This window comes from Camelina sativa, chromosome 3 (genome assembly GCF_000633955.1).
Source record: "Camelina sativa cultivar DH55 chromosome 3, Cs, whole genome shotgun sequence".
NCBI classification, from domain to species: domain Eukaryota; kingdom Viridiplantae; phylum Streptophyta; class Magnoliopsida; order Brassicales; family Brassicaceae; genus Camelina; species Camelina sativa.
The window spans coordinates 15,157,160-15,171,793 of record NC_025687.1 but is presented as its reverse complement, the minus strand read 5'-3'; the positions used below and the strand labels follow the sequence as shown (position 1 = coordinate 15,171,793).

Sequence of the window (14,634 nt, the reverse complement as noted above, 5' to 3'; positions counted from 1 at the left end):
GGATTATGATTTTAATAATTTTTAGGATTCTGGAGGATTTGTTTAGTTAAAAATACAAAAATCCAAATCTCATGGTTTTAGGTGGGATTTGAAAGAATTTTACAGAAAATCATGTGAACTTCCCTAAAATCTATCAAAATTCTAAATTTCCTAAATCCCATCAAATTCTCCAAAATCATGGTTTGAATACACCCTCCTTTATATATTGCTTGGATCTTTGAACACATGTCATAGTTAAAAATAATAAAAAAAAATTAGACAAAATCTAACTGTTAAAGTATAATTAAATTAAAATAAAATTGTTTCATAGATAAAGTAACCCAAAAGGCATAATACAAAAGCTTATGCACAATTATAAAAGGTTGTATATTTATTCTAATAATTATACTTCTGACAGATATATTATCTATCTTTGATCACAAAATAAATTTTCATAATTAAAAGCAAGAAAATGTTTTCTAGACAAAATCTGAAATTTAAAGTACAAGCTGCTTTTCCATCCAATATATATAAATGCACACAAGACTAGCTCGTTCTCTCACTAAACCTAATTCATCAATCATTCATATAAAAACACGGTTTAGCTATGAGAAATTGTTACTTTAGGACGTGTTTTCTTCTCTCCCTCTTGGTGTCCCTCTCTCGTAAGTATATGATTGGATATTCATAAAACGCTGAAATGTTTCAAGATTTTGCATAATTGACCAATTATCTAAATTATGGGGAATTGTTATTTATATTCAGTAGTTTGTGATAAATTTTGTTGGTTTAAAGCTAAGCAAAAACCACATGTATAGACTAAATCATAGGCTATTTTGACTTTAATCATGGATTTGTGAAATTTTAAATGACATCCAAGTTTTTTCTATATTAGGTCGTTACGGATCATATATGTGATTAATGTTTCTCATTAAATTAATTTTTGAAACCATATATTACAATATATTAACATTTTTGTTTTTTTGTTTGAAATAAATTAAAAATCAAAGCAAAGAAAGTCAAGGTAAGGAAGTCCAAAAATGTATTGGCAAATGTTCTAGATCTCCCACTCCTTCCCCTTCCTTGAGAGTTGGATGCACAATTTCAAATGCCTCTCTTTCTCTGAGATTTGGTGGCACAACTCCCAACGCCTCCCCATCGTTGAAACTAAGAGGTACAACTCCCAACGCATCCCCTTCACTAAGACTTAGAGGAACAACTCCAAATGTCTCTCCTACTCTGAGATTTGGAGGCACAACTCCCAATGCCTCCCCATCGATGAGACTTGGAGGCACAACTCTGAACGTTTCTCCTTTGCTAAAACTTGGTGGAACAACTCCTAATGCTTCTCCTTCGCTAAGACTAGGAGCCATAACTCCTAACGCCTCCCCACCACTGAGACTAGGAGGCATAACTCCCAATGCATCCCCTTCACTGAAATTTGAAGGCACAACACCCAATGTTTTCCCTTCTCTGAGACATAGAGGCATAACTTCCAGTGTTTCCCCTACGCGGAGAATTGGTGACATAACTCCTGACGCTTCTTTTTTGTTGAGACTTGGAGGCACAACTCCCAACGCGTCTCCTTCAATGAGATTAGGAGGCACCACCCCCAATGCTTCCCCATTTCTGAGACTTGGAGGCACAACTCCCAATGATTCCCCTTTGCTTAGACTTGGAGGCACAACTTCAAACACATCTCCATTGCTGAGACTTGGTGGAACAACTCCCAACGTCTCTCCTTCGTTGAGACTTAGTGGAACAACTCCTAATGCTTCCCCTACATTGAGATTAGATGGCACAACACCCAATGCATCCCCTTCTTTGAGAATAGCAATCATAACTCCCAACGCTTCCCCTTCGCTGAGACTTAGAGGCAAAACTCCCAATGTTTCTCCTTCGATGATACATAGAGGCACAACTCTCATTGTTTCCCCTTCACAGAGAATTGGTGGCATAACTCCTGACGCTTCCTTTTTGTTGAGACTTGGAGGCACAACTCCCAATGCGTCTCCTTCGCTGAGATTAGGAGCCACAACTCCAAATGCTTCCCCTTTTCTGAGACTTGGAGGCACAACTCCCAACATCTCCCCTTCGCTGAGACTTGGAGGCATAACTCCAAACACATCTCCATCGTTGAGACTTGGTTGAAACTTAGTGGAACAACTCCTAATGCCTCCCCTACGTTGAGATTAGGTGGCACAACTCCCAACGTGTCCCCTTCTTTGAGAATAGCAGACATAACTCCCAACGCTTCCCCTTCGCTGAGATTTGGAGGCACAAATCCCAATGCTTCCCCTTCGATGAGATTTGGAGGCACAACTCCCAACGCATCCCCTTCACTTAGACTTGGAGGCAAAAATCCCAATTCCTCCCCTTTTCTAAGACTTAGAGGCACAACTCCAAACACCTCTCCATTGTTGATACTTGGTGGCACAACTCCCAATGTCTCCCCTTCGCTAAGCCTTGATGGCACAACTTCCAATGCCTCCCCTTCGTTGAGATTAGGTGGCACAACTCAGAATGCTTTCCCCTTGTGGAGAATAGCAGGCACAACTCCCAACACTTCTCCTTCGCTTTGACTTGTAGGCACAACTCCCACCCATTCTCCTTCACTGAGACTTGAAGGTATAACTCCCAACACTTCCCCTTCGCTAAGATTAGGAGGCAAAACTCCCAATGTCTCCCCTTCTCTAAGATTAAGAGGCACAACTCCCAATGCATCCCCTTCAATTAGATTTGGAGGGACAACTCCCAATGCCTCGCCTGCTCTAAGATTAAGAGGCATAACTCCCATTGCATCCCCTTCTATGAGATTAGAAGGGAAAACTCCTAACGCTTCCTTGTCGCTAATACTAGGATGAACAACTCCCAACGCTGCTCTTTTGCCGAGATTTAGAGGCACAACTCCCAACAACTTTTATTTGCTGAGACTTTGAGATCATAATTCTCAACGTTTCTCATTCATCATATAATTAATTAATATGAATAAAAATGATCAATTTGTTTAACTTTGTTAGTAATGTAATCAGTTCCCAAATGACATTACTTAACCGTATAATTATTAAATTTCCAAAGTTCAATTGATATTTGAAGATATTTAGAGCAAAGAGAACATGAGAAATTGTATTGGGGATGATATATATCAAGTCCAGTCCACTTGAACCTAATACAAGCCCAAAACAATCACTTTATTTTGTGGTCTAAGAAGGGTGACGAAAATAAGAGATACATGCACCAAAAGTCACTTTGGGTCTTCATTCAATTTAGTATCTTTAATGTTTTTAGTTTCAAGAATAATAAATACTTGGCTTTGTGACCAAGATTTCTATCTCTTTATAAACACATGTAATCTCTTCTCACAAATCTTTTATCTTTTATTTGAGAGTGGTAAACTTCGATAAATACTAGGGGTGAACCTTTGTACTCACCCCCTCCTCTCTCAACCAATTAGAATATTCTATCTAATATTTTATTGTTAAAAAAAACCAAAATTAAATTAAAAAGCAAAACAAATTAAGGAAACAAGTTTTGCATACTTTTATTTAAGGAATATTAAATATTGGTTTTGTTTAGATTTTACAATTAAACGAGGTTATATATCGGTTTGGGTTTATAAATGAGAATGAGGGTTAGATTTTACAACTAAAACAAAACTATATGTCGGTTTGGGTTTACAAATGAGGTGGTTAAGGTTTAGATTTTACAATTAAACGAGGTTATATATCGGTTTGGGTTTATAAATGAGAATGAGGGTTAGATTTTACAACTAAAACAAAACTATATGTCGGTTTGGGTTTACAAATGAGGTGGTTAAGGTTTAGATTTTACAATTAAAACGAAATTATATGTCGGTTTGAATTTACAAATGAGATGGCTAGGGTTTAGATTTTACAATTAAAACGAAATTATATGTCGGTTTGGGTTTACAAATGAGATGGTTAGGGTTTATATTTTACAATTAGAAGAAAATTATATGTCGGTTTGGGTTTACAAATGAGATGATTAGGGTTTAGATTTTACAATTACAACAAAATTATATGTCAGTTTGGTTTTATAAATAAGATTGTTAGGGTTTAAATTTTATATTTAGGATAAAATGATATATCGGTTTGGGTTTATAAAAGAATGGTTTGAGTTTTTAATTTTATAATAATGTATACAAATTTTATTTCCTTATTTTAGAAGGGGGTGAATGAAGATGTTCATCCCTAGGGGTGAACCCAAGTATGTCTCGTAAACTCCTTTGTTTCTTTGGAAATTGTTCTTTCTCCTTGGTGGGTTACATCAAAGAGTTTTCGGTATATCAAGTGATTCCACAACACCTGACGTTGCCATTCACTAGCTGAAGAGTCGTTATAAGAGAGTCTTGGGCACTAGGATTTTCGGGATTCGTCTCACGCCTTGTCATCTGTCTCCGAGAAACTTTTATCTAAAGTTCCACCACCTTAATTTGTTTGGTTTGTTTTAAGAGAGTTTAGGGCATAAGGATTTTCGAGTTTATCTCACGCCTTATCATCCAACTTCGCGAGCCATCAGAGTTCTAGGATTATTAGTCTACCTACCTTAGAGTGTCGATTCCTTGGGAGGATCACATCAGTTAATGTTGTAAAAAAAATAAATAAGCAAAACTTAAAGGACATAACACAAAATGTACTTCAAAAATATTAATATCGATGATTTCGATCTTTTGGTCAAATATAGTATTAATTACACATAATGTGTTTCTAAAAATATATAGAAATAATCGGCAAACTAGGGCTGCAAATGGTTGTATTACAACCTGGTTGAATGAGCTGAACATACATTTCAATCTTGTTCAGCAAAAAAATCACCATTTAAGATAAAAATGTTTTCAATCCAAAATTATTGGGTCCTATTCTAGAGCTGGAAATAGCACTTTTTGGATTAAAATTGTTCAATCTTAATATAGGACATGAACAAATTGAACGAGATGACAAATTAAAATAATAATAATAATTATATTTAGTCAATTTACATGTTTGAATTAATATGTTTGGCTTTAAAAAAAATATTATATAACAAAGAAATCTTGGAAATCTAGATTATTATTACGATAATCTAGGAAAACCAAATTGAAGTTTAAAAAAACTGTTTTTAAAATTATTTTTATAGTTTTTAATTATTATATATATATATATTTATTTTTGAAATATGCAACAAACGAATCGTTGACTAACTAATTATATTCTTTTGTTTGCAAATTTTTTGACATTAATTAATGTTAAATAATAAACTAAATAATTTAAAATAGCATTATTAGTTAATAATAAAAGATATTCAAGTACGCAAAATCAGCTAAATTTTAAACTCTTTCGAATAATTCATATTTGATTGATTAAAATCGAAACTAAAATCAGATCCTATATATATACATTGTTCATCACGATTTATCTTCAGAAAAAAATAATTATGAGCTAAACACCTTTCTTTTTCATAAACAATTGTAGCCATGAGTGAAAGGTATTTTTCCCTGTCTATTTTAAAGTTTATTAGTTTCATTAACTTGATTAGCTATCAAACACTATTCTAACCTAGCTAGTGTTAGTTTGTCGTTTCGTTTTAATAACTTGTTTGTATTATTGTCAACAATAAACTCACACGAAACACTATTCTTTTGTCGTTTCAATAACTTTTTTCACTATTCTTTTAGTTTGTGTTAATTGTTCTTTTTGTCGTTTAGAAGATCAAGCTTTTTTATATCCATAAAACATTTAATTATTAGTAAGTTTAGCAAATGTGTGTTTGAAATTAATGGTGTTTTCTTTTCTGTTTTGCTTATATTTGATTCAAATAATTTGAATGGTATTTTTTTTTAATCACAAAACGTGCTATATTTGCTACCATGTGACTTCAAAATTTTATTCGCCGGAATAATATTGAAGATGACTTTGAAGAAGCTGATAAAATAATGATGTTTCATATGGGCAGCAAATGTTAATGATGATGTGATTGATGATCAAGGTATTGGAGTGGAAGAAGAAACACACGATGGAAATTATATGAAGATTGTCCAAGATCAAATTGTTGAGCAAATATGGTATGCAGATCGATGTAGTTATCGTATTAGATTTTATATTATATTTTGTAATAAATATTTATTTCCAAACAAGAATTAATAATATATTAGTTTTTTGAAAAATATATTTCTTATATTTAAAAACCAGAGATCCATCGAGATTAAATGGTGTAGATCCATCACGGGTTTTGTTAAATGTAACATTGGATCCTCTTGGTGTAATAAATCTAGAGTATCCGGTGGAGTTTGGATAGTGCTAGATGATCATGGACAAGTCCTCTACCATGCGCGAGCTGCACTTCCAGCCTCTGAATCTCGATTTGTAGCGGCTCTGCAGTGCATATTGTGGTCCCTTGAAGCTCTAGTCATTCTCCAGATCCATAAAGTGGAAGTCGCTTTGGACAATGCATTGGTAGTTAAGGCTCTTAACAATCCTTCATTATGGCCCTGATTTATTTTGGTATTGAGTAGCATTCACGAGCTTCTTTCAAAATTTTCGTCATGGAGAGCGTACACGGTTGCAATGGCTGCAAACTCAGTTGCTTTAGCGATCGCAAAGAGTGTTACAAGAGATGGTCGCTATCAGTCTTATCTCTCACTTGGAGAGCCTTCTTGGCTTCAAGATCAAATGAGGCTTGAAACGTTTTAGTTGATTTTTATCTTTCTTTTCTATCAGATTTATTATTCGTTTAACATTTTCTGGTTTTATCAGATTACAAAAAAAATAATATATATATATATATATAATTTCAGATACTATTATAGATATATTATAAATATTATATTTTTTTGTATTCAGCTATTAAACTTAATGGTCACATTCAATTTATTCAGCTGGTTTAGTTTGTTATTCACCATTTTGCAGCCTAGATTTATTTGAGATTACCTCACGTTTATGACCCCGAATAACGTTTATATATCATAATTTGCTTTGAGGTTTATGGTGGTAGAAGGTGTTTTTGATGGAGCTATTAAACTTTATTCAATCTTGTTTGGAGAAAGTATTCACATCGATTCTTTAGTTCTTAGGTCGTCCTGAATAAGGTTTGGTCTATTGATTTATTTAATGCTACATTTTGTAATATCTATATTTGTAATGATCCAAATCCTATATCGGATGATATAATCTTTAAAGTTCGATAGGTTATATGACCGCCGAACAAGGGTCTCAGTCACGGTTCAATGGGTTCAACCGGCAGATCGGTTTACAGTTTTTATAAATAAATGTTAACCTATTGATTGATATTTGTGTTGTAACAAGATCTTGGCGTCGTGGTTTGTACGTGCTGATTATAATAACTAATACACAATGCGACGCCGGTTCGAACCACACGATTTAGGGTTCTTTTTAATAAATCCAACCTTTACAAACTCCAACACGCCTCCTTGTTTCTCGATCCTCTCAAAAATCTCCACCACCAATGAAGCGACGCCGTAACTCCAAACTCAAATTCGAAGAACCCTCCGACCAATCACCGACAACCACGGCGGATTTCACCTTCACTCTCACCAGAATCGCCGTCGGTCAAATCTGCCAATCTATTGGATACAAAGCCACCGATTCATCAGCTCTCAACACTCTAACCTTAACCACAACCAAATTCTTACAATCCCTCGCCGGACTGGCGTCGTCGTTCTCAAACGCCGCTAATCGTACGGAATCGAACCTCTTCGACATCGTCAACGGTCTCCAAGACATCGCTTTATCTACCTCCGATTGTTTCCCCGGCGGCTCTACCGTTCACGATGTTGAATCACACTGCTTGATCAAATCCGCGGTTGTCCGTAACCTCTCCGATTTCGTCAAGTATGCTCCTGAGATCCCTTTCGCTAAACCGTTACCGAAGCCAGAAAGAGACATCGGATCATCATCAGGAAGAGATTTGGATCACGCGGCGGTGGCGGTGACTCGATCGGTGGAGTATGTTCCGGCTTGGCTTCCGCCTTTTCCTGAAGCTAGTCTCTACTCCGATCGGTGTACAAAGGATGGATCTGATCACTTGTGGGAAAACTCTGATTCCGTTATTGACCGTGAAAATTTGCCGGGGAGTTTGAAATCTGAGAGTTGTAGAGGTAGAAAAAGCGGAAGATTACCTCAGAGGAGAGCGAGAGTGAGATTCAAAATGGAACGAGATTGTAGTGGTGGTGATACCAGGTGGCGCCGGGATAATAATGACGGTGAATCTGGCCGTGATATTGAGGTGAAGAAGAAAATTATAGAAGAATATTTTCACAGTGCCGGCGAGTGGCCGATTTAAGTATATAGACTAGTGTGACTGGTTTGAAAAAAGAAAAAGAAAAACCGTGAGGTTTAAGATGGATTCGAACCGGAGACGCTTGAGGACCCGTGCATTTTTGCTAATTGGTATTATACCGCACGAGCTGCATCTCTGAAAGTTTCAATTCACCCAGTGGTTATAATTTTATAGACTATTGATATTTTGGTTACTTTATTTCTTACTATGAGATTATTATTTTTTTTGAATATTCAGACGTATAAAAAATTAAAAATAGTGGAATTATACATTTTATTTCAATAGTTTTTTTTCGTTTTGCCAAAATGAAAAGACTATAATAAAGGGAAACTATTGAACCATCCCGGTTTTAAATGAACTTTTAAAGTTGATCTTTACCCAATGTTAACTTGTTTAGTCATTAGAACCATCACACAAAGTGAACAACGGCAAATAAGTGTTTTGTTCATGAATATGATGTGAAGTGTGGTTCTTTTGTAAACTAGTTGAGAATATTGACTAGATTAGTTGTTTCTAAAACCATCTATAATGTATAATTGTTTCTAAAATAGATGTGAGAATATAATTGCTCTATATATAGAGCAATCCTACATTTTTCTCTATTTTAAAGTAAAATATAGAGTAGGGTTGGAGTAAATGTTGCTCTATAATAGAGATTTAACTCTAAAGTAAAGTAGGGTTGGAGATGCTTAAAAACAGAGTTGAGGAAAAAAAAACTATGTAAAATTGTTTGTTTCATTTTTCTTTATTTGTTATATAATAATAATAATGCAAACTACACAGGTTGGTGGGTTAAAAAAAAAACGTATATGAAAAGCAGAAATGTCATGTGTTTTTTCTTTTCACCAAATTTAATGTATAAAAGCTTTTGTTTAAGCTACTTGACGACTCTAGTGTGGTTTGTATAGACACATTTATGCAGTCTTTTTCTAACATTCATTTTCACAAAGACCCAAATTAATCTCCACCGTCCATGTTTTAAAGAAGTAACACAACACGTACACGTGTTGCCCATCGAGTTTTGAGGTACACTGTTTCATTACCCCCACAGCCCCACTATGTACAACAATAACGAGTCGCCTTCCTTCTCAAAATTTACTGAAATTGCCACTGTTTTCGAGTTTGTTGGTTCTTCGATCTCGGCGGTCTTCGGTGGATATTCTCGTTTTGTTTAAACCTCCGGTAGTGTTTGACTGAGCTTACGGTATGATTCTGCTTCTTCATTTTTATTTTTGATATATTTGTCGTTGTATGGAGTGAGTATTCCACTTGTTTTTGACTTTAGAAATCGGAATTTTTGGAAATTTCTACAGGATATGCCGGTGGTTTCTCTGGCTAAGGTTGTTTCTTCTCCGGTGGTGGCCGGAGATTTCTCCGTTCGCGTTCCGTTCATTTATGGGAGACGACTCGTGTCGAATCGTGTTTCTTTCGAGAAATTGAGGCGCCGGAGTTGTATAGGTCACTGCGTAATAAGCGAATTGCAGAGTCCTCGTGTCTTAGGTTCCGTCACAGGTTTGAAACTCCGACGTTGATTTTGCTTGTTAATCTGAGAAGATTTGTGATTGTTGTGTTGATGGTGATTTGTATTTTTATTTTATTTGAATAGATTTAGCGTTGGATAATTCTGTTGAGAATGGTCACCTTCCCAAAGGAGATTCGTGGGCTGTACACAAGTTTGGAGGAACTTGTGTGGGAAACTCAGAGAGGATTAAAGATGTTGCTGATGTTGTAGTTAAGGATGCCTCTGAGAGGAAGTTGGTGGTTGTGTCAGCGATGGCTAAAGTCACTGATATGATGTATGATCTCATTCATAGAGCTCAGTCTCGGGATGATTCATACCTGTCTGCTTTGGCTGCTGTTCTTGAAAAGCACCGAGCAACTGCTGTTGACTTGCTTGATGGAGATGAACTTGCGAGTTTCTTGGCTCGGTTAAATGATGATATAAACAATCTCAAAGCAATGCTTCGTGCTATTTACATAGGTACTGGTTTCGTTTTCCTCTTTCTCAATGCTAATTTCATATTGTTAGGAGGAGTTATTAAGTGGTTGAATTGGATTTGGTATATGTTGTTCTGAAATCTTATTCCTCCTGTTATGAACTCTTTTATCTCTGCAGCTGGTCATGCGACAGAATCTTTCTCAGACTTCGTTGTGGGTCATGGAGAGTTGTGGTCTGCTCAGATGTTAGCTGCTGTTGTGAGAAAGGTATAAAAGTCCTAGATGTTGTGCTGGGAGGAAATTCTAATTAAGAAGAATAAGTTTTTCTGTTTACCATTCTTACATGCTTGTGTGCATTTCCCTTTTAGAGTGGATTGGACTGCACCTGGATGGATGCAAGGGATGTGCTTGTTGTTATTCCGACGAGCTCTAATCAAGTCGATCCTGACTTTGTGGAATCAGAAAAGAGACTGGAAAAGTGGTTTTCCCTGAACTCAGCAAAGATTATTATAGCAACTGGCTTCATAGCCAGTACACCACAGAACATTCCAACGACTCTCAAGAGAGATGGGAGTGACTTCTCTGCAGCTATAATGGGTGCTCTGTTTAGATCTCACCAACTCACAATCTGGACAGATGTTGATGGCGTGTACAGTGCAGATCCACGGAAAGGTATGTGCAAGCATACATTTAACTGCCATATAGTTAGGAGTAGTTATAGAGCCATGACAGGCGTGTGTTCCTCATTATGTTTGTCTACTGTTATGCTAATGAATATGTTTCGATGCAGTTAGTGAAGCTGTTGTACTGAAGACTCTTTCTTATCAAGAAGCTTGGGAAATGGTAACTTTCCAACCTGTTTCCCTTGTTTAAAAGCGTAGCTTTCCAGAATCGTTGTTTACACATAACATTCATGTTGATATTCCTGCGCAGTCTTACTTTGGGGCAAACGTTTTACATCCCCGGACCATTATTCCAGTGATGAAATATGACATCCCAATTGTAATAAGGAACATTTTCAACCTCTCTGCCCCTGGAACAATGATATGTCGGCAAACTGAAGATGAGGATGGGTATAAATTAGACGCTCCTGTCAAAGGCTTTGCAACGATTGACAATTTGGCTCTTGTAAATGTAGAAGGGTGAGCTGATGGTGGATATTGTGTTACAAACTCGATGATTACTTTATTTCTTATACGAACTTTGCATTCTTTTTATAGAACTGGAATGGCTGGTGTTCCTGGTACTGCCAGTGCCATTTTTGCTGCTGTCAAGGAAGTTGGAGCTAATGTGATTATGATCTCACAGGTCATTCTAGTTCAACTTTCTGATTTCTTTCATCTGTTATGCTCTCCCTTGTCAATTGTGGGTTCTTAATTAACATACATAAATCCAGGCTAGTAGCGAGCATTCTGTATGCTTTGCTGTACCTGAGAAGGAAGTGAAAGCTGTTTCTGAAGCATTGAATTCCCGATTTCGTCAAGCTTTGACCGGTGGTCGCCTTTCCCAGGTGATCAATTGGATTCTTGTTTAGGCATCGGCTATTTTTCTCAACCTATGGTTTTAATTTTTTCTTTTTTCAGATTGAAATCATCCCTAATTGTAGCATATTAGCAGCAGTTGGCCAGAAAATGGCGAGCACTCCTGGTGTTTCTGCCACTTTTTTCAACGCATTAGCAAAGGTAAGCAAGTGTAGTGTTTGCAAAGAAAATCGAATGACGGTTCTATCGTTCATTTCATATCCTTTTTGTGCTAAGAAGCTCTGCTTGCCATTCCTAAATAACTGCAGGCCAATATCAACATCCGTGCTATAGCTCAAGGTTGCTCCGAATTCAATATTACAGTAGTTGTCAAGCGTGAAGATTGCATTAGGGCATTAAGAGCTGTGCACTCAAGATTTTACCTATCCAGAACCACTTTGGCTGTGGGGATCATAGGACCTGGATTAATTGGTGGAACCTTACTTGATCAGATTAGAGATCAGGTTAGTATCTGATGTGTATATGTGAGATTATAGTTATATACAGGTTCAAGCTGAATCATCTTTAAAATTATTTTCACAGGCTGCAGTGCTCAAAGAAGAGTTCAAAATTGACTTGCGTGTTATAGGGATCACTGGCTCAAGTAAAATGTTGATGAGTGAATCGTAAGTCAACGAACTTGATTCAATACTTGTAGGTGAACCGCATTACTGCTGTAATCCTTACACAATCATCATCTTTTAGGGGAATTGACTTATCAAGATGGAGAGAACTTATGAAAGAAGAGGGAGAAACAGCTAACATGGAGAAGTTCACCCAATATGTGAAGGGAAATCATTTCATTCCAAATTCTGTTATGGTTGATTGTACGGCCGATGCTGGTATCGCTAGCTGTTACTACGACTGGTTGCTCCGAGGAATTCATGTGGTCACTCCGAACAAAAAGGCTAACTCAGGACCACTTGATCAGGTTAAGAGTTCGATATGTCTTAGTGACTGTTGAATAGAAAGCTACAACTTTGTTCTTGTTGAGGTTCCGTGATTCCATGAGCATATATAGACTAGTTGGTAACACTTTCCTTTTGTAAATGCAGTATCTAAAGATTAGAGATCTTCAAAGAAAATCGTACACACATTACTTCTATGAAGCAACCGTTGGAGCTGGTCTTCCAATTATCAGCACTTTACGTGGTCTTCTCGAAACAGGTGATAAAATACTGCGGATTGAGGGCATTTTCAGGTATCTCCTGTTCAGCTTGGTACCACAACAATTTGTTCAGATAACAAAAGAATGAGCCGGCTTTGCATCTTCACACACTCTAATATTATCCTTTGATGCCTTGCTGCAGTGGTACTTTAAGCTACCTTTTCAACAATTTTGTCGGCACCAGAAGCTTCAGTGATGTTGTAGCGGAAGCAAAGCAGGCAGGTTTCACAGAGCCAGATCCACGAGATGATCTATCTGGAACAGATGTTGCCAGAAAAGTACGGTTTTTTTCTGTCACCAAATTGGGTCCAGCTTGTGTTTGATCATTTAATGATTCTGAACCTTCTTGTATCTGCTTCTTATGCAGGTGACAATTCTTGCCAGAGAATCAGGCTTAAGATTGGATCTTGACGGCCTCCCAGTCCAGAATCTTGTGCCAAAGCCTCTACAAGTAAGTCTCTGTATACAATATTAATTCTCATCGTCAACAAAGATAATCCTTTTGACACTTCAGTATTCTATTCCAATGTTCATTACAGGCTTGTGCATCAGCAGAAGAGTTCATGGAGAAGCTACCTCAGTTTGATGAAGAATTGTCCAAACAAAGACAAGAGGCTGAAGCAGCAGGAGAAGTAAGTAGTGCCTCATGTTAAAAACCGAACGCACAGCCTCGAAAATAACTCATTTCAGATTATGTTGCTGTGTTGTGTGTGTTTATAGGTCTTGAGATATGTAGGAGTTGTAGACGCGGTAGAGAAAAAGGGAACAGTAGAGTTGAAACGGTACAAGAAAGATCATCCGTTTGCTCAGCTCTCAGGCGCTGACAACATCATCGCTTTCACAACCAAACGGTACAAAGAACAGCCTCTGATTGTTCGTGGACCTGGTGCTGGTGCTCAAGTCACAGCCGGTGGAATATTCAGTGACATTCTTCGCCTTGCATTCTATCTCGGGGCTCCATCTTAACCCAATCATTTCTTCTAGGAACAAATCTAGTTGATAAAAACCCTGTTTCTACATTTTAGAATCTGTAATATGGATTTCAGAGATTTTGATTCTTCTTATAGATGAAATAAAACTTTATGGTAATAAAACACTCTAGGGAAAAAAATTGGATAAAGCTTTTGGTATTACACAATACAAAAAGTCTCTTGGCTTTAATTTCATCTCCTTCCATATAATTCTGACCAAACTGAAACAAAACTTGAGCTTTCAGAAACATTTCACAATCTATACTCTGCGCAAAAACTTCTTCTACAGCCTGAAGACTATATGACCTAAGGTTGAAATACATTGATTTGAAAATGGAACTAATCTGAGATCCAATGTGGTTGAACTTCATTTGTCAATGATCTAATAATACTCGTCAGGGTTTTCTTTGCTTTGAATGAGAGGAACACCATCTTCTCTCCATTTTATACGTTCTTCGCAGATTGCAGCTACTACCTCAACATAGAGTTTGTGTTCCTAAGCCCAAAATAGAAAGAAGGAAAAAAAAACCAATGAAATTATCTGACTTGTAAAATGTAATATTCAAAAGTATTCTTTAGTAGTAAGCACCTCACGAAGAACCCTTTTGGCCAATTCCTCTGGTGTATCATTAGCATTCACGCGGACTGCACTTTGAGCAAGTATACGCCCTGAGTCGTACTCTTCATCGACAAAGTGAATTGTCGGACCTGAATACCTACATAATAAAACCCGTTTCATGTTTTCTTGCACATAAGAAAAAGA

The 14,634-nt window shown here is 36.8% G+C and overlaps 2 protein-coding genes and 1 long non-coding RNA gene across 3 annotated transcripts; 2 read left to right on the top strand and 1 right to left on the bottom strand.

Moving 5' to 3' along the window:
• LOC104777161 (transcription initiation factor TFIID subunit 8-like) lies at window positions 7,117–8,604 on the top strand. Its single transcript, XM_010501370.2, has one exon. The coding sequence runs from the start codon at window positions 7,441–7,443 to the stop codon at window positions 8,275–8,277; it is 837 nt and encodes a 278-aa protein (XP_010499672.1). The 5' UTR covers window positions 7,117–7,440; the 3' UTR covers window positions 8,278–8,604.
• Window positions 9,337–13,996, top strand: LOC104777157 (bifunctional aspartokinase/homoserine dehydrogenase 1, chloroplastic). The gene is made up of 18 exons (XM_010501368.2): window positions 9,337–9,478; window positions 9,588–9,786; window positions 9,881–10,255; window positions 10,391–10,479; window positions 10,581–10,884; window positions 11,003–11,055; window positions 11,146–11,354; window positions 11,433–11,520; window positions 11,609–11,722; window positions 11,796–11,894; window positions 12,002–12,196; window positions 12,276–12,358; window positions 12,438–12,663; window positions 12,788–12,933; window positions 13,043–13,178; window positions 13,268–13,351; window positions 13,440–13,532; window positions 13,621–13,996. Exons 2-18 carry the CDS (start codon window positions 9,591–9,593, stop codon window positions 13,864–13,866), a joined length of 2,736 nt encoding a protein of 911 aa, XP_010499670.1. The 5' UTR covers window positions 9,337–9,478; window positions 9,588–9,590; the 3' UTR covers window positions 13,867–13,996.
• LOC104777159 lies at window positions 14,010–14,618 on the bottom strand. Its single transcript, XR_766225.2, has 2 exons — window positions 14,461–14,618; window positions 14,010–14,367 (listed from the first exon to the last, which is right to left on the bottom strand). It is a non-coding gene; the product is annotated as an uncharacterized LOC104777159 (long non-coding RNA).

Bases quoted from the DNA above. Each gene is read 5' to 3' on its own strand.
- LOC104777161 (XM_010501370.2), top strand. From the start codon at position 7,441: ATGAAGCGACGCCGTAACTCCAAACTCAAATTCGAAGAACCCTCCGAC.
- LOC104777157 (XM_010501368.2), top strand. From the start codon at position 9,591: ATGCCGGTGGTTTCTCTGGCTAAGGTTGTTTCTTCTCCGGTGGTGGCC. The intron at 11,521-11,608 runs GTCATTCTAGTT...ACATAAATCCAG, and splicing joins ATGTGATTATGATCTCACAG to GCTAGTAGCGAGCATTCTGT. The intron at 12,934-13,042 runs GTATCTCCTGTT...GCCTTGCTGCAG, and splicing joins CGGATTGAGGGCATTTTCAG to TGGTACTTTAAGCTACCTTT.